The sequence below is a fragment of the Fringilla coelebs genome (genome assembly GCF_963513975.1).
Source record: "Fringilla coelebs genome assembly, chromosome: 28".
Classification (NCBI taxonomy): domain Eukaryota; kingdom Metazoa; phylum Chordata; class Aves; order Passeriformes; family Fringillidae; genus Fringilla; species Fringilla coelebs.
Window position 1 is genome coordinate 6036091 of NC_140054.1, and position 19378 is coordinate 6055468.

The following is a 19378-nucleotide window of genomic DNA, read 5'->3' on the forward strand; positions in this document are numbered from 1 at the left end:
GGTCTGGAGCTCCTGCTCTCCTGGGAGGCTGTTGGGAGCTCCAGGACACGTCTGTCCCTCAGCAATGTCCCGGCTGACACATGTCCCTGTGCTCCAGCGAGGCAAGGCTGATATCTGGGATTGGAGGGGGAAAAAGGGTCAGATCCAGGGCCTCCATCCTGGTGTGGATGTGTCCTTCCTGCTCAGCCCAGCCCCTGCATTCCTCACCAGCCACTTTCTGGGCACCTTCCTGTGGTGGCAGCTGGCACAGAGGGGCTGGAATTTCCTCCTCCTGCTTGGTCCAGGCCCAAAAGGCCTGGGTGACATTTTTAATTTGTTATTTTATTTAATTATTATTACTTTATTTGCATTTATTTGGCTTTCCAGCCAAGCTGTGGCCGGCAGGGCCACTGGCATTTGTAGGGAATTAAACTGGACTTGCTGTGCTTGGGTTTTCCTCGATGAACCTCAACCAGTCCAGACCTCCCTGAGCCTTACCTGAGGCTCGGGGCTGCGGTTCCTCACACAAAAATTATCATTATTACCCTGGTTTTGTTTTAAAAACCCAGAATAAAATCCCTTTGCAGCTGTGAAGCCTTGCAGGCTGATGCCAGCCAGGGGCCATTCCACACATGTGGAAACCCTCTTGTCCCCAGGTTTTCTCCAGCCTTTTCCTTTAGTCCCAATTCCTGTTTTTCTTGAGCCCATCCTGAGCATCTCCCTGTGCTCCTGAGGCAGGGATTTGTTCCCCATCTGAGAACGTTGGTCCCTTCTGGAGCAGCCCTGAGCTCCTCCTGACTCGGCGGGTGAGGCTGGGCAGCAAAGAGTTAAATTTGCTCCCTCCACCTGTATATTTTCCCAACCTTCCCACAGCAATCGGGAATGCAGGAAACTGCATTGAAGGGCTCTGGATTTGCCAAAACTGTGCCACGAGTCAGAGGTAGAAAGCAAAGTTTATTTGTGAAGTTACAGCAGGCTGAAGCATCTCCTGTGAAGGGCTGAGTTCTTTAAACCCACCCCAGGTTTTTTTTCCATTTCTGCCTTTTAAAGTGACCAGGCTTGGGAAGAGGGAGAGGATTCATGCACAGGGGCTTGGTTTTAATCTAATAAGGGTTTTTTTCCCCCCGTAGGCAAATGCTGGAGCTCTTCAAGGCACAGATCAACCCCGGGCTGGGTTACAGAGGGGCCTTTGATTGGGATAATTTCAGAGTGTTTGGAGCCTTGGGAGGGACCTGGGGGGGCTCAGCCATGGCCCAGCTGTGGCTGCCCAGCTGCAGCAGCCCCCAGTCTGTGGGATGCTCTGATGGGATGCTGGTTTGGGATGCTGGTTTGGGATGCTCTGATGGGATGCTGGTTTGGGATGCTGTGCTGGTCCATGGCCACACAAGGACCACAAGGTCCTTGGCCATTAACCCAGCCTGGCTCCACGTGTTAATTAACAAAGATCCTCAAATCCACAGAGGCTCCGTGGGAGTGTTTTACAGCCTCTCTACTCCAGTGGCAGCCGCCATGCCCCTCGTGCCAGGGGAGCACATTAAAACTTCTTAATTAGATATTAAAAAATTAATCATGTTTGCATTTCTTGTGGCAGGGGAGAGCCAGGGGCTGGGCTTGGCTCCTTGCTCGGGGGCTCTGGGCATTCCCAGCTCGGAACCAGCTCCATCTGCTGCTGCTGCCTGCCCAGAGTGAGAGGGGAGCGTGTCCCATCCTTATCCCGTCCTTATCCCGCCCTGGAGAGGCAGCAGCTCCTCCTGTCTACGTGAGCTCTGGCACACTCCTGCTCTCCTCAGCTCCCAGAGCCCTGGGGCAGGAGCTGGGATGGGCAGAGCCGTCACCCCCTGCCCCGGCAGCCCGGGAGCTCTGGAGGGGACAAGGGGAACGTGGGACCCCGCATTGTTCCCACCTCGGATGGGCTCATCCTGCCTGGGAAGTGCAGCCCCATGGCCAGGCTCCCATGGACTCACATCCCTTGGAACATCCCCGCCCCTCCAGACCCAGCTCCAAGCCCAGCTCTAAGCCCAGCTCAAACCCAGCTCCAGACTCAGCCCAAACCCTCTTCCCAGGGCGCTGGGTCAGCAGGGCAGGGCTGGAGCCGGGCTTTGGCACTCCGTGCTCAGCTCCCTCGGGTTTATTCAAATCCCTCTAATCCCTCTGCAAGGAACTGGGACGAAGCCAGGCTGCGAGGCTGCAGGCGCTCCCCGGGCACGGGGCAGCAGGGCTGGGCACCCAGCCTGGGTGGCCCTTTCTGGGCGGTGTTAATGAGCGGTGATGGAGCTGAGGCTGAGCTGCCACCGGGGCTGGGGCAGGGACAGCGATAGGGGCGAGCACGGCGTGTCTGGGTGCCAGGGGCACGGCACACCGGCCCGACCGGTCCGACCGGCCCGGCACGCTGCCCAATTTCAGCACCAGCGCCCAGGGCCGGGCTCCTCGGGCACCTCCTCCCCAGAGCCCCACCGAGCCGCAGGAATGGGTTTGGTTTGGGGTTTCCTGCAGGAAAAAGCACAAAGCCACCCCAAAATGCCAGCTGGGGTAGGGTGTGTGTGAGGAGGGGAGCGCTGGCCCCTGGCGAGGTCTGGGGGTGGCGCTGGGCGCTGACCTGGGCACAGCAGCAGGAAAAAGCTGGAATAAAGCTCTGTGCAGAGAGCCTGGGGATGGCCGGGCCCTGGGGACATCCTCTGGGGTGGGAAAGAACCCTGGCTCTGGAGGGGACACGGGGCTGTCCTGGCCTGGCCTTTGAGCTCCTGCAGCACCCTGGGGCTCCTTGGGCATTGCTGGCACCAGGTGAGGTGGGGGGTGATGGAAGGGGCACCTCAGCCCTCTCCAGCCCTTTAAACCTCGCCCTCAAAACTACCACGGCCAGGAACCTACTTAACACTCCCCCCCCCAAAAAAAGGAATTAAATTACATTAAAAGGCTGATCTCCTATAAAAAGGGATTTAGAAAAGCCACCAGCTGGCACACCCAGGAGCAGGGATGGAACAGAGCAATAAAATCATCTCTTTAGGCAATCTCCACAAAACTGGAGATGATTTAGAGGGTTGGGAATGCCTCTCAGCTTCCCCCAAAAAGGGCTCAGAGAGGTATGTGGGTGCCTGCATGTGCTGAGTGACCCCGCTTCCTCTCCATGGAAAAAAAAAAAATAAAAAGCCCCTTGAAAAAAAAAAATTCCTGCAGCGTTTTCCACCCATTTCTTTCCCCCCCATGTGGATTATCTCCTCTGGTTCCAAAGCCACAAGAAAATATCATCACATTTTTAAACCAAAACCTCAAGGTAAATAAAGGAAAGGGTTTGGATCTGCCTCCAGCCCTCGCCACTTCTATCAGGGAGAAAAACGCCGGCGCAGTTCCCGCCGATATAAGATAGAAAGGTGGAGAACATTTTTTAAATGTTCTGAAAACATTCCATCATCTATAGGAATCAAAGCCCCATTGAAAGCTACAGAACCCCTCACATTCAAGGGTTTTAATGAAAACCAAATTTTTTTTCAGGCCCTGTGTTTTTCTTTGCGAGGATTTCCAGGGGAATACAACTGGAGCAGGGGGCGGACGTGGGGAACTTGGCTGGAGTTTCTCCTGCCCCAATAGGGCTTTCACTGTGGGGCTTTTTAAAAATGGTTTAAAGATAGTATGGCCTCATATTTTTGGACTTGTCAAAGTGCTCCGGATCAGCACTGGGTTACTTTCCACTGGAAAATAAATGAGGGAGCAAGGGCAGGAGGGGAGTTGGGGGTCTTGGGTGCCTGCCATGAGAGGAGGGCTCCCGAGGTCGGGCTGCCAGGCTGTGGGCAGGAAAGCAAAGACCAAATCCTGGGCTTAATCTTTAATGGTGTGGAGCTGGGCAAACCTCCTGCCTTCTGTGGCAGGGAAAAACATCCCCTGAGCTGTGAACTGCCCGGCCTGGAGCGGAAACCTCTGCCCACCCTCCTCGGAAAGCAGCAGGGGTTGTGTCCCCGTGAAAACAGCCAGCATAAAAACCCCTGCTGCTTTGGGTCAGCTGAAAAACTGCTGGTAACAAACATCTCCTTGGTTTGGGTTCGTTTTTCCCATTCCTTTTAGTCTATCCCTGTGTGGAAGTGTCGCCATGAGGAACAGAAGAGGATGAGGAGATGAGGAGGATGAGGAGATGAGGGGCTGGCAGAGCTCCCCACCAGCCCCATCCCACAAGGACCTCCCTCTGCTCTTTCCCTTAGCCACCAGTGCCCCAAGCCCCCTGCAGTATTTCCATGCCCAGAGGGGTCCCCGGTGGGACTCAGTGAAGTTCTGTGTCCCAGGCAGGGCAGGGTGCTGGACCACACAGGTCAAAGGCAGCACAAGGGAGAGGTGCAGGGAACCCCAAAAATGCCCAGTGCCAGTCAGGGTGGCCTGGGGACCCCCAAGATTTGCAGGAACATTTAATCCCCTCATTAACATCCCCCATTAGAACAATTCATTCTTTCACTCTGGCTGAAACACCCAACTTTGCTTTACAGCTCATTTCATTTATGACTGAGAAATGAAATTACTGTATCGATTTCATAGCAGACAGCAAAAAACCCTGGGTGTTCCCTGCCGTAATAAACCCACCGGCTGCAAAGACAAACAGCAAAACCTGCCAAGGGGGGTCTGGGCCGCAGCCACCCCGGGGACACACCGGGAACGGCACCGGGAGCAGCACCGGGAACGGCACCGGGAGCGGCACCTCCGGGCCCGCCCTCCGCAGCCAGACCCGGCTCTGCTGTGGTTATTTTCCTGCCCGAATTAAAACCCTCCCTGTGTATGTTTGCAGGGACCCGGGGGCTTTGCAAATCACTCGGACGGAAAGGAAATACTGCGCCTGGTAGCGCTGGTGTGAAATATCCCTGCTGGAGCGCCGCCAGAGCCCGGCCGGGGCTGGGGAAGGGGCTCCCGGCACCTCCGCAGGGGAAACGCTGAGGCTCCGAGCGGTGCTGGAGACCCCGAGCTGATCCTTGGCCACCCACCCCATCGGCATCGCGGTGTGGGTGCTCACAAGGCCGGGTTTGGGTGCTCATAGGGCCGGGATTTGGGTGCTCATAGGGCCGGGATTTAGGTGCTCACAGGGCCGGGATTTGGGTGCTCACAGGGCCGGGATTTGGGTGATCACAGGGGCCTGAATTTGGGTGCTCACAAGGTCAGGATTTGGGTGCTCACAGGGCCGGGATTTGGGTGCTCATAGGGCTGGGGTTTGGGCGCTCATAGGGCCGGGTTTGGGTGCTCACAGGGCCTGAATTTGGGTGCTCACAAGGCCAGGATTTGGGTGCTCACAGGGCCAGGATTTGGGTGCTCATAGGGCCGGGATTTGGGCGCTCACAAGGCCGGATTTGGGCGCTCACAGGGCCGGGATTTGGGTGCTCACAGGATCAGGATTTGGGTGATCGCAGGGCCCTGAATTTGGGTGCTCACAGGGACGGGATTTGGATGCTCACAGGGCCAGGATTTGGGTGCTCACAGGGCCGGGATTTGGGCACTCACAGGATCAGGATTTGGGTGCTCACAGGGCCGGGATTTGAGTGCTCATAGGGCTGGGATTTGGGCGCTCACAGGATCAGGATTTGGGTGCTCACAGGGCCGGGATTTGAGTGCTCATAGGGCTGGGATTTGGGTGCTCACAGGATCAGGATTTGGGTGATCACAGGGCCCTGAATTTGGGTGCTCACAGGGCCAAATTTGGGTGGTCCAGTCCCAAAATGTGCCCGAGGTCTCCTTTCTCTCCTGCTCTGCTGCACGGTGGTGCTTTGGGCAGGAGCTCTGGGCAGCGCCTGCCGCTCCCAGGGCTCTCCTGATGCCCCGGTGCCATCCCGGGGATGGTTTGGTTGCCCAGCCAAGACGCCTGTGGCTTTTCCAGCCCCGTCGGGCTCAAGGCACACGGCGCTGCCTTGCCAGGAGCGCAGGGAACATCACCAACAGCCCCGGCAGCTCTGCCCGACCCTCGGGGCTGCAGCAGCGGGGGGGGGACGCTCCCGACCGCTCCTCGGGCGGATCCCGGGGGGAGCCGCCGGCCGGGGGTGCCCGGGTGGGGCCGGCGGGAGCTGCAGGGAGCTGTGGGTGCTGCGGGTGCCTCCGGGAGGCTCCGGGAGCCGCCGGGCGCGCGTCCCCCGCCACGCGGACCTGCCCCGTCACGCGTGAGCCCGGCCCACGCAGCAGGTGCCCGCCCGGGGCGCTCACCTGGGGGATGCTCCGGGACGGCCCCGCGCACTCGCACACGGGACGCGGCCCCGGCTCCCCTGGCCGCCCCTCCCGCCCTAATTAGAGCCCGCTATCGGCCCATCTAACGCAATCCCCGGGGTAATGAGGCCTCGCTGCGCACCGTGCCCTGCCCCGGCGCTTTGAAGTGGAGCTGCGCTCAGGGCCGGGTGTCTGACAGCGGCGGGATCCCGGCGCTGCGTCGCTGAACAGCGTTTTTAGCCTCTGTGGGCTAAGCCAAGAATAAAGACTCACATGAGCCTATTTTAATTTAAACTCTTCTGATCTCCCGGCCCAGCCCAGCCTCTGCACAAGAAAACAGCTTCCCTTCATCCCGGGCTGCTGCTGGCAGGAATTAACAGTTACACGGGGGCCTTGCTTTGCATGGACTAAATAAAAATAAAATGTGTGATTAAATCACAGAACAGCACACGAGGTGCCTGCTGAGGCTTTCAAGATGTGGTTTTTGGGGCTGCCAGCACTGGGATGCAGGTTCAGGTGCCATCAGGAGGTGACATGGCCCTGCTTGGTGGCATCTCTGATGTGGTTCAGGGTTGGAAGGTGGTGTCAGGATGGGCTGAAGCTGGGGAGAAAGAGCTCCCTGAAAACTGAAACATCCTGAATAAAACAGCTGCTAAAACCTTGGAACAATCTTTTCATTGAGTTGGTTTTGTATTGGAGCAAGCTGGAGAAATTCTGAGTTATCAGGAATGAAGAATTGGGGTTTTTTTTTTTAGGATTTATACTTTGGGCAGGGGACCAGCCCTCCGCCCCCTGCTCCTCTCCCAGCTCTCATTGTCTCCCAGGCAGCACTGAAGGAACAGCCAGCTGGGGATCTCAGCCTGCAGATCCAGCCTTGGCCATGGATTTGCCCTTTTCGGATCCTGGGCGAGCAGCTCCTGCCTTTTCCAAGCACTGGGATTTGCCCCGGTCACCTCCCAGGAGTGGGAAGGGGACAGAGCCCAGCGAGCCCAGGCTGAGGGGACAGCGAGTTTTGAAGAGAGGCAAAAAGTCTCATTTTTGTGCCAGTCTGGAAATTAAAAATGGAGGGGAAAAAACCTCCCCAAGCGCTCCTCTATATAAAATCCATGTATATAAATGTATATAAATATATCTCTCCCCCAAGGCGCGAGGTCCCGCTGAGTAAGTGGATGTGAATGACGTGTAACCCAACACTTGCCCAGACACCCTAATGAATTTTCCATGTTTTCCATCATTTAGCTTCTAAATAGGCAGCATTCACAAAAACACCCACCCCAGCCCCACAAACCCCAGTCCTTTCCAGCAGGAAGGCCCTGCAGGAGGATTAACCCCCCGTGGATGCCCACGGAGATGATGCCAGAGTGGGAACCTCGCTCTGCTCCAGCTGGGTGCCCACAGGGTGATTTTTTTGCAGGTGCAGGGGGTCCCTGGGGGTGCTGGATGGGTGCTCTGCACCTCTCAGGGCCATCTGGTTCTATTTCAGAGGAGCAGGGTTTCATTCCTATTTCAGAGGAACAGAATTGGGCCTTAATGATGCTGATTGCTCGTTTGGGCACGGTTCATTAAGGGCTTGATGTGGGCAAGGCAAGAGCCAGGATCCTTCCCCTGTATCCTGTGTAGTCTCAGAATTTGTGCAAGTTAAAAGATTATTTACCAGAGCAGTTTGGACACAACAGAGTCATTAAAACAGAGGCTGGGCTTTGGAGTTTGGCTGGAATGAGAATAAAACAAGCTTTTTGCTGAGACTTTTGTTAGCTCTGATCTCAAAGGAAATAGTCTTCATTTTTCCTAGGAGATTTTTTAGCCCAAACTCCACACAATTTAATATCTGACTGCTCAAAAAATAGCTTTCCAAGCTCCAGCTATTTTTCCCCCTTTCTGTTTTCTGTTGCAAAAGAAAATCCAAACATTCCTGCTCTGACTGCCCCATGCTGTTGCTTCCAGCCCTGTTTTTCAGCTTCCCCCTGGAACAGAGGGAGCCCTCAGGTATTGGGGAGCCTTCAGGAGAGGCTGATGTACCCCACAACCCCACACTACTGTGCTGGAGTCCAGCTCTCCCATTTAAATTCATTAAATTGGGGCAAAACCTGTGTGGAAGCATGATGCAGCAGCAGCACGTTGGATGCCGTGCAGGGTAGGTGGCCCAGGTAAAAATATCCCCAATATAAAAATGTCAGCCTTATAAAAGTAATTATAATACCCATATAAAAACAATGCCCATATAAAAATCACACCCCTCTGGCCCTCAGGTGCTGGGCACATTTAACACCATCAGCTCTCTGCGCCTTCCATCAGGATTTTAGGCGCTGCTGTCCCTCCATGGGCACCTGCACCAAACCCACCTGAACCCCATGGATTTCATGGATGGTCCAGTGCATGTCAGTACAATAAGACCCTTTTTATTTGTCCTCTTTTTCCCGCCCTTTCCATCTCCTCTCTTCCCACTGCAGCTCTGGCCGAGGCTGTGAGAAAAGCACGGCTCCGTTTGGAACAGAAAGTTCCTGTAAATAACAGCTACACCTCGGGGTGTTTCCTCTCCAGTAGCTGTGAAGAAAAGGCAGCTAACTCTCGGGTTTTCCTTGGAACATATTCCCGCTGGCCAGGGCTGTGGAGCTGGGTACGAGCATTTATTGTGGTTTGGTTTGGGCTTTTCCTAATTTTTTTTTCTTTTTTTTTAATTTTCCCTCTTTCCAGGCGAACGCCGCTGTGGGCTCTGCTCAGGGAGATGCTGCAGAGGGGAGGCAGAGTTTGGGAATGGCCCCCGCGCTCCTGCCCCGGGCTCATGAATAATTCTGGCGCTGAGTCCCCTTGGCATCGGATCCTATTGTGGGCTGGGATTTTTTCATTTTTGCCTTTCAGCTGTCATTTGGGTTCTGGAGGCGGTCGCTGAGTGCTGAGGGGTCTGGGCTCGCACCGCCCGGGAGTTTGGGTCCTGCTGTATTTATGCGGGGCTTTTGCAGCTCGGGACGGCGCTGACAGGAGGAGGGCAGGAGGCGATGCTGGGCTGGCACACAGCTGGGCTGGCACACAGCTGGGCTGGCACACAGCTGGGCTGGCACGCAGCGCCCACCCCGCCAGGGCTGCCCGCGGGCACGGGCAGCGCTCCAGACCCCTCCGGAGAGCTTTAAATGGGTTTTCAGCGAGCTCAGCTTCTCCCACTCCATCCCACCTTATCCCATCCCTGCCTCCCTTCCCCTGCACACCCTTGTGGTGCCAAACTGTGGCCAAGAGCAGCCCCCGAGCACCGGAGCTGGTACCGGGGTGCTCTGTAGAAAGAGCAGCGTGAGGAGCCCCCCCTGCCCCGGCGAGAAGTGACAGGCGGGAGGCGGCGGGGCCATTGTAACCATTGTTTATTGATCCACATGGCATTGACAGGATTACACGGCCACGGCCCGCGGAGCAGAAACGACCCCATCCCAGAAAAGCAGAACTGTCCCCCGAGCCGGGGCTCTGTCCCCACGCCAGCCCCGCCGAGCCCGGCTGCTCTCAGGGAAGCCAGAGCCGGGAGACCCCTCCAGGTGCAGCTTCCCCGATGACTTCTCCAGGAGCAGACCCTCCTCTTCCTCTGCCTTCCCCACCTCCCCCCTCCCCAGTGACAAGTGCTACAGGTTAAAAATTGGGCTACATATTAAATATAGGGCATTACCTTCAAGTAGGGCAGGGGTATTACACAAATAAACACATTTTTTTGGTATCACTAGCATTTCTTTTAATGTCCATCATGAGACACCATTAAAAAACCCAACAACTTTAGCCTTCTTTATCTACAAAGATCTCTGATCTCATCTCCTTAGTCTGGTGATCTTTTACCCTGCACATACAAGTATTAGAAGCATTATTAAGAATCGTATCCTTCAACACATTTAAGAATTATATTATTATAACAAATAAGACCAAAAATTAGATTTTATAGTTAAATATTCTGCCAGACAAAGGGGCTTTACTGTACAAGCGATTGTGCATTCTTTTTTTTTTAAAAAAAGCAAATTATAGTGCAAAGCAAAAAACATTGGCCTGTCTCGTGACCATTTGCATACAACAGAGGTGCATCTATTTACACCTTCACATGACATATGTCATAAAAACAACATCATTGCCATTCTTTTTATTATTTTCTCTTTTAAAACTCACTACAAACAGTCTTAAATTAACCTACAACTACGAATGCCTTGTTTCCTTTGTGCTTTCAACCAGTGGGACGGGATGACAAATGCAAAAAGGCATCAAAACACAGGCTGCTGCCCTGTCCAGCTCCAGAGCCAGCAAGCGCCGGCGCTAAGGCAAGTGGAGGTTGCAGTTTTGCTGGGGTAAGGCTTTTTTTAAAAAATATTATTATTATCATCATTATTATTATTATCATTATTATTATTAATATTGAAAAGAGTTGTTCTTCGTTGGTTATGGAACTCTGAGTGGTCATGGCAGCTCTCCAGGGCAGCCAGGATGTGCTGCTCCAGCCTCGCCGTGGTAGTGCAATTCCAGCGCTCTGTGCCGAGGGTGACCGGCTGCCAGCTGGGAGCTGGGGACAGGTGACAAGGCTGGGACAGTGGGACTGAGGCACAGGGGCCAGGAGGGCAGCTCTGGGCCTTTGATTTGCTTGTGTTTATGGGAGAAGTGGAAGAAGAAAGGCGTGGTTACGGGTGGCACTGGGGCTGGGACTGTCCGCTGGCTGCGGGGAGGGCTCTGCAGGCCACTGGGTACTGCAGTTATGGATCCCCAGGGATCTGTCTGTGCCCTCCCAGCCCTGCCAGCACGACGAATCCTGAATCCAGCCCCAGTTCTCATGCCAGCAGAGGGCACAGGTGGCCTTCAGGAGGTGACAAACCCTGTGTTGTGCATCAGAGCCAAGCCCCCGAGCTGGCCTTGGAGGAGCCCACAGCCGCCTCCCAGCATGGCCCTGTTTGGTTGCAATCTCTGTGGTGTCAGCTGTGAGGGTGCGTGGTGCTTGGCAGACCTGGTTCCTGCAAATGCCACCTGATGCCACAGCCACCAGTGGCACCTTGAGTGCCCCCTCTTCAGCTTATTCCTCTACAGCAAGATCCCCGTGCTCGGGGTCACCTGGGGAAGGACAGGAGGGTGAGGGGATGGAAAAGACTGCACAGCATCAATTCACAACATTCCCACCACCAGGAGTAGAAACTGCTCCTTTCTTCAGATATCAGAGCTTTCAGGATGAACTGACACATGTGAGTCAAAATAAAAAATTGTGTTAATCCTTTCTGGGTGAGAACATGGGAAAGGACCAGAACAGAATTATGATGCTTTGCCACCAGCTGTGAGTGTTGCCACTCAGAGGGGACGGAAGGAACATCTGGAAAATGGTGGCAAGGCTGTGCCAAAGGCTTCTGAGCCCCTTGGAAGTGCATCTCAAACGTCTCAGATTGTCCTGAAAGCCGCCTTCACTTCAGCCACCATCACTGAGGTTTGCTAAGCAAAGAGCTGAACAGTGAGGTCAGGACAAGAGAGCAAACAAACAAAACAAAACATCTCCATAAAAAGTACATCTCATGTGTAAACATGGAGGAGGGGTCAGCCAGGCCTGGGGTCAGCCACATTACTGATTGACACACGACGACAGTGACACCAAAATGAACAATACAACTTGTGTCGTCAACAAATAATAACAATAATCACATCACAGCTCTTGTTCACGTGGCTGACTGAGCCCCGGTGCCCCTGGCTGTGCTGCAAACCCCACTGCTCTTTGGTGCTCAGGGACCCTTCACCAGCGGGGAGGGAAGGACAGGAGACAATGGGTTTTTTTTCTTTTTTTCTCCTTTTTTCTGTAAAGGTAAGTTCGGTCCTCCTGCACTGGCAGAGAGATGGCTCGGATGACTCCCTGGTGTCTTCTCTTCTCTGAACCATATTGCAGAGGAAGGGTGAGATTTTCCTCACTTCTGAATGCTTTGTGTGGGGAAGAGGTGCGAGTGAGATGAACGAGAAGTGTTCTGCAAGTACCAAACATTTGATTCCACACGTCCTTGGGGTTTTTTCCCTATGTATAACCCACATACCTAAAACATACGGAAGGAACCACATCAAGCGACACATTCAAGCCCCGTGGGTGTTCACCTTGAAATGTAACGAAGGTCTTGGTTGATCTTCACTTGATGTTTGCATGCAGAGGATCCTTAACTTTTGGTTTGGAAGACTTTGGTTTCACTTTTCCCTTGGCATCACTTTGGTCGCTCCCAAAAGGAGCCACGGAGGCCGATTAAGTTAAAGACACGGGTGCCCAGCTGAGCTCCTCCTCAGTAGGGTCTCCAGACGGACTCATCCATCCTGCCCGTGGTGCTCATGGTGGTGGGGGAATTGCTGTGGCTGCCGTCGGCGTCCACGCCGTCGCTCTGCGCGCCCAGGCTGGCGTTCATCAGGTTGTTCCCCGCCGAGGCGCTGGTGCAGGACGAGAGCATGCGGGTGGGCGAGCGCTCGCCTCCCGCCACCATGGAGAACTGGTAGGAGCCCGAGGACGTCCCGTAGTACAAGTGGTAGGGAGAGGGGTTGGCCTGGAAGGGCCCGCTCTGGTTCTGCGTGGAGCTGGGGTACGGGGGCGGCAGGTAGGTGTGGTGGAAGCGGGTGGTGGTGGGCATGCTGGTCATGCTGATGCCCCCAATGCCCGTGGCCGAGGGCGCGGCCGTGTAGGGGAAGGCGGCGGACATGGCGCCGGGGTAATGCATCCGCGGGTCGGAGAAACGCGTCTCCGTCAGCGCCGGCAGCGTGGGGAAGGAGCGCTCGAACTGCCGCGGGTCCGAGAAGGGGCTCAGCTCTGACGTGCCTGCCGGGGTGCAGGAGGAGAGGGGGTGGTTAGAGCATTCCCAAGGAATCGGAAGGGAAAGCACCTCTCGGGTCTGCCAGGGAAAAGAGCTGAGGGACTTAAATAAAAACCCTAAACCCGTTTGTTTAAGTTGCTCCCATTTCCTGTCCTAAAATTTGTTGTTTCCTATCCAAGAAGGGACACGGCTAAGCTGACTTCTCTTAGGGGTCTATTCATCTCGGGCAGATTAAAGCAACACGCCCCATAAACACAGAAAAAAGATGTTTAGCCATGACATCAGCTGTGTAGTAAATAAATGGAGGCAGGCCCCAGACGGCCGGGCCCTGGGATCATCCATCCCTGCTGTATACACACACACACACACACACACACGGAGACAGGCAGGAAAAGCTGGAGCCCAGACCAGCCTGCTAAGCCTTCTTGTGGGTGGCCTGTTTGTGCTGATACCATCAGGGGATGGAGCTGATAAACACACAGCTGAAAACTCCCAAGCCAGGAGCCACTATATCCCTCTGCTTGAGTTCTCTGTGTATTTTTCTCCTTCCAAGGGGATAAAGAGAGTGAGAAATTCAGGCTCTCTGCTGGGGGAAGGGAGACTTGGGGCAGCATGGTGGGAATGTTCCCCAGCTCCATTGGATGATGGAGCCCCCCACGCATTTCCTGGAGAGTCTAAACCCAAGGGGGGGTCGCAGCCAGCTTGGAACTGGAAAGGGACCTTGGCTTGGGATCCCATCCTCCTGCAGGAAGCCCAGGTTGGAGGTGGGAATCCACAGCAGAAGCTCCTTCGAGGAGCTGAAGCCATTCCTGTGGCTCTCTCAGCTATCCCAAGGCTGAGACAGAGCCCAGGAACCTCTGGCCTTGGTGCATTAAAGTGAACAGAAATGAGGTTTGCTCTCCAACGAAAGTGCCCTTCAGACCTCCTCTATTTTCCTCCTGCTAAAAACAGGGCCTTTCTCCTTTGCTTGTGGGACACCATCCAGCCTCAAAAGTGACTTTTTTCGGTCGCATCAGCTGGATTTTGTATCCCTCAGAGCAAGAGAATGTGAGGTGAGTATGCTAAACAGGCCTGTTGGTTTTGGAAATGCATATACATACAAACACACATCCAGAGGATTGTGTGGCTGCTCTGCATGCACAGGGACGTGTGTTTTAGATCTATTTATTACAATGAAGCATTTTTAACTTCTCAAGGCTGGCGTTCCAGGCCCCAAAGCATTTCCCCAGGAGAAAACTCTTGATTTAATCCCTTCCAGCTACCTAGTGACACGGGCAGGCTCCGGAGGAGCAGGTATGGAGGGGATTTGATGTGAACCTTCCTTCTGATCCCAGGTGAGTCCTTCAGCCGTGGAAGGAGAAGGGGAGGATCCTCCCTCCCTCCCCTGCAGCCCTTTTGCGGGCGCCCAGCAGCGCCTGCCTTCCCACGCAGGCTCCACGGAGGGGAAAGGCGGGGGAGCACCTGGTTTGTGAACGTGGCTGTGGCTTTGGGGTGAGATAAGAGAGGAGCAGAGCTCAAAGCTGTCCCGAACCACACCGCTCTGCACACACCCGGCGTTGGAAAGCGCCCGTGGAAGCGGCTGCCTGGCCACAGGGCCGACCCTGCTCCGTGCTGGGCTGGCTGGAAAAGCACAGCGGTGGGAAAAGCGTTCCCAGCCTGATTTCACAGCCCAGCAGGGACCCATCCCAAAGCCGTGCTACAGCCACAGCTGCTGCCAGGCACTGAGGTTTGAGGGAGCTGAGGTTTGGAGACCAGCTCTGCGAGAAGCAGCCTGACCACAGCCCCGTGGCGGTAGCAATCCAGCAGCATCACGGCTTGAGACAGGACCATGGGGCAGAAATCCTGCCTGCACCTGGACTGGAAAGAAAAAGCGCTGTCTTCTGAACGGCTCCCCTTAAACTCGTCAGCCCTGCACTGAGAAAAAGCAGGCTCCAGATCCCCCTCAGCCCCCAAAACACCCAGACTGCTGCTCGCTGCCTTCCCAGATGACAATTGCTCAGACCACGCTCCTTCATTACTTTTCACAGCTCCATAAATAATATTCCATAAAATGCAAATCGAAATCAAACCTGAGCGCTCAGGGCACATTTCCTTTTTCCTCTATAACTCACTCAAAGAGGGTTTTTTTTCAGAGGCTACATTTTATTGGCCTGAACGTGCACCGTTTGGCAGTGGGTCCCTGCTACTAATTTGGACAGGAGCATGTAAGAGTGTTAATTACAGGCTCTGTGTGCGACACGCAAGGCACAGTGAGGCTCGGGGGAGCTCTGCCAGGCTCTGAACCCCTGGCCAGAGCACTCTGCAGGGCTGGGATCTGTGAATTCTGATCCTTCAAAAAGCAAATCCCTCAGCGTGAGCCCCTCAAATGGAATCCACGCCCAGCACAGCCATGAGGCATCCGAGTGGCGTGACCAGCTCGCTTTCACCCCCGCCGGCCTTGGGCTCTAAGTCTGGCTCAGAATAAAGCTCCAGCTTTCCCTGACCGGAAAAGCTCTCAGCTTTTCCCTGAGGCTACAAATAAATCCCAAAACCACTCTAAAAAACAAAACCGCGGCGGCCCCGGCCCGCGCAGGGCCCGCCTGAGGGGCCGCGGCCCCGCCGCCAGCAGGGGGCGCCCGCCGCGCCGCGGGAAGGAGGCGGGAAAGAGGCGGGAGGGAGGCGGCCGCCAGAGGGGGCCGGGGCCTCGCCATCGCCTCAGGGCCTCGGGGCTGCTGCTGCTGTGTCCCGTGTCCTTCACCTCGGGGCTGCCCCTTTGTCCTCTGTCCTTCACCTCAGGGTTTCCTCTCCATCTTGGTCCTCGCCTCAGGGCAGCCCCTCTGTCCCGTCTCCTTCACCTCAGGGTTTCCTCTCCATCTTGATCCTTGCCTCAGGGTTGCTCTTCTGTCCTGTCTCCTTTGCTTCACAGCTGTCTCTCCAGTTCAGCACCCTCACCTCAGCACCCTCTCCATCTTGGCTCCATCACCTCAGGGTTTCCCCTCCATCCCATCTTCTTCGCCTCAGGGTTTCCCCTCCATCTTGGTCCTTGCCTCAGGGCTTCCCCTCCATCCCATCTCCTTCACCTCACAAGTGTTCCTCCACCTCAGCACTGCCCCTTCCATCTTGGTCCTTGCCTCAGGGCTTCCCCTCCATCCCATCTCCTTCACCTCACAACTGTCCCTCCACCTCAGCACTGCCCCTTCCATCTTGGTCCTTGCCTCAAGGTTTCTTCTCCATCCCATCTCCTTCACCTCACAACTGTCCCTCCACCTCAGCACTGCCCCTTCCATCTTGGTCCTTGCCTCAAGGTTTCCTCTCCATCCCATCTCCTTCACTTCAGGGCTGCCCCTCCATCCCTTCTGCCTCAGATCGGAGCCACACAGCCCCAGCGCCTGCCCTGCACGCGAGGAAATCTCCACTGAAACAACCCCTGCGAGATCCAATTAAAACACGGCCATTAACACCCTCCATAACCACCTAACTCAGCAGCAAGGACCCTCTGCCACAGCCGGGATCAAACAGCAACCTGGAGCAAGAAGCTGCTGAGCAAAGCCAGGCAACAAGGAGTGGGTGAAGCTGCACCCTTGGACCTCGCATTCCCTTTGGAATCACAGCTCAAAATGAGCCTAAAAATCCCCTTCTTGCTGTCCCCTTCCCCAGCACGCATCACACACATCTGCTCCGTAGTGCTGTCTCCGAGGATTTACTACGGTTTTCCCTCGCTTACTCGCTGTCCAGCCCCCATTTGCTTTTTTGGACCCTGGCAATCCGAGCTTGAGTACTTCAGTTGTCCAGTTGCCAATCAAAATATTTGAAGGAAATGTTTATTTTCTTCTCGAAATCACACCAGCTGCTGCACTAACTGAATAAGCCCATTTAGCTGTAAGAATTTAACCATTGTAAGAGTGAATTGAGTCCCCCAACTACTCCAAAATCTGACCCAATCTATCAGCGGAAATGTCAATGTTTTGGATGGGAGTTTGGGGAAGTGTGGAATGTGTATTAAATAAAAGCCATGTAAAGGTCAAAGCCCTGATTAGTAATGCCACTGTCTCCTCCTTAGGGCTGAGCTGCCCCGGGGACCACAGAGGCCGAGACACACCCCATGGTTTAATTGTGCAGCTGCAATTTGCACCTTTTGAGGACCCCCAAGTCCCCCCTGCACGAGGGGCCGGATAGAAACATGCTTTGAAAGCTGCTCTGCCCCTTTCCAGATAAAACAACAGCGCTGCAGTGACACAGCAGCTCTCTCTGCCTCAGAGACAATACGGGTCTTTCCTTGGGTGGGTGGCCAGGACATAAATGCAAAGAGATGCCCCTGATGGGAGCCAAACCTCAGCTGGGTCATGGTGGCGAGGGCTGCCCATGAGGTGGGAAGGGCTGGTTCGTGAGGCTGCCAACCACAGAGGTTTCTCTGGGTGTGTTCAGCCTCCTCCCTTCAGACCACGTTGGGTTTGGGAGCTGCCTTGGATGGAGTGGAACTGGTCCCTGCACCCTGGCGGGGTCAGGGCTGGTGGATCTGCTCTGAGGTCCCTGGAAGCCCTTGAGGAGATGAGGCAATGGGCCCTGCAGATGGTTTTAGGGATTGATGTGCATCCCTCCCAGAGGAGCAGTGGGTGCTGCCACTACCTCCTATACCAGGAGCACATCTGCTCTGCCTGGAGGGCAGAAAGGGCGGCAAAAGCAACATCAGGACCTCTTCAATGCCGCAATGGTACCCGGACAACCAGCTCACCCCAGGCACGTGGCAGAGCACAGCACTGATGTACAGCAGGATCATCACTATCAGATTATCTGGGGCCAGGCAGGGACGTGTGGAACCTGAGCAGCTCCTCAGCACCCCAGATACCAGCCGGTCCCCACCTTAGAGATGTGGGGAGCAGGCGGTGGCTGATGAACCCAGTCAGCAATGAGCCTGAGCTTCTGTGGATATGTTACACAACAAATACTCACAGTGTGTGAGAGACACAGAGAATAAAGGGATTTTAAAGGGAACTTGATAGCCTGGCATTCTCCAAGTGTATAGAATATAAAATATCATCAGCCTGGCCGTAGATCACGGTTCTAATTCTACGCACATGTGTGCCTTGCAAAATTGTCATGAAAAATCTACCCAAGGGGAAAAAGCCCGGCTTTCCTGTCTCACTGCACAATGATTGACGACAATGTAAACACTAATGATACTTTATGCTTCTGTATATAACACACCAGCATGTGTGTGACAGTGGGGACAGGCATTCCCGCTCTGCATATACCTTTGGCTGTTTTTTCTCTGCTCACTTCTGTCAAGCTTGGACCTCCAAGCCATCTTTGAGCGTTTTTCTGATCTTCGTCCCTCTCTGCTTCCTTCCCCTGGTGACAATAACTCCATGTGGGAGCACAGAGAGGCAGGTGGCCAAGAGAAGGAGAGAATCTCCATGGGAAGGTGCACGAGATGCATCTGATCTGTGAAGGCCCAGCTCATCTCTAGAGAAGGCACCGCTCTCCTCCCCACCCACGCATGCAGGCACGCTCTCACGCCTCTGTCACGTATGTTAACAAGTTCATTTGTTTCCAAGTCAGAGCCAACTAAAAAAGAAAACGGCCCCTTCCTCTCAGCCCACGTAAAACAGAGCAAAATATATTTTGGGGGAGGAGGGGAGGTGTTGAAAAAAAAAGGAGGGTGTGAACAGCATCCGTTGTTACACGCCCATGGAGCAGTGCTCTGTATCTGATAGAACCAGCTCACAAACTGGGTGCACGGACTTCCTCTGCAGAGCCTGAAAAAAAACGCAAACCCCAAACCAAAACACAACAACACAGGTCCTTATCACAGCATCGCCAGGCACCACCTCAACACTGCCAAGCACGTTTGCTGCTCAGTTTTGTGATTCTCTCCAAACATCGTGTGCTGCCGTGCACACACACACGGGCCCAAACCCACCGTGCTGAGCAGCACAAACTCAGCCTCCGGGTCCTCTCCCATCCCAAATATGCTGGGCAACAGCAGAGCAGGGAAAATCTCAGGTGTTCCCAGCTCAGTGAATCATACACTGCATCTCAATCTCCTCTGCAAGCCCTTCTGGATCCATTGGGATGCTCCAATTCTCTGGACCCATCCTTCTGGGGAGGACCCTGCTCCTAATTCCAGTGTGGATTTATGCCTGACCAGTTCAGCCCCACGTCCTGTGCCTGCAGTGTCCTCCAGAGCTTACATTAGCTGCTCTGCCTCGCCGTGTTTACCCCCTCGATGTATTTACACGGAGCAATCGGCTCCGCTCCCCGCCTGCCCTTTGCTAGACTAAACAAGCCCAGCTCTCCCAGCTTCCGGCACAGCCTCGCTCATCCCAGAGCCCTCTGCCCGCATCCCCCTGCCCGGCACATCCCGCAGTCCCCGCCGCTCCATCCCGCCGAGCTAATGAATAACGGTGCTAATTGGAGCGGGTGGGTGGGCTGAGCGGGGATCGCGGGCACTCCCCTCCGCCCTGCCCGCGCTTTGCTCTTTACCTGTA

The 19378-nt window shown here is 54.8% G+C and overlaps 1 protein-coding gene across 1 annotated transcript in view; it reads right to left on the reverse strand.

The window, feature by feature from the left end:
• Positions 1-12392: 12392 nt before the first annotated feature.
• Positions 12393-19378, reverse strand: part of RUNX3 (RUNX family transcription factor 3) — a gene marked incomplete at both ends in the record, with an annotated part of 32112 nt that continues 25126 nt past the window's right edge. The window contains one exon of the mRNA XM_084222773.1: positions 12393-12916. Within this exon, the coding sequence (XP_084078899.1) occupies positions 12393-12916 (524 nt within the window). The remainder of the gene's footprint in view (positions 12917-19378) is intronic.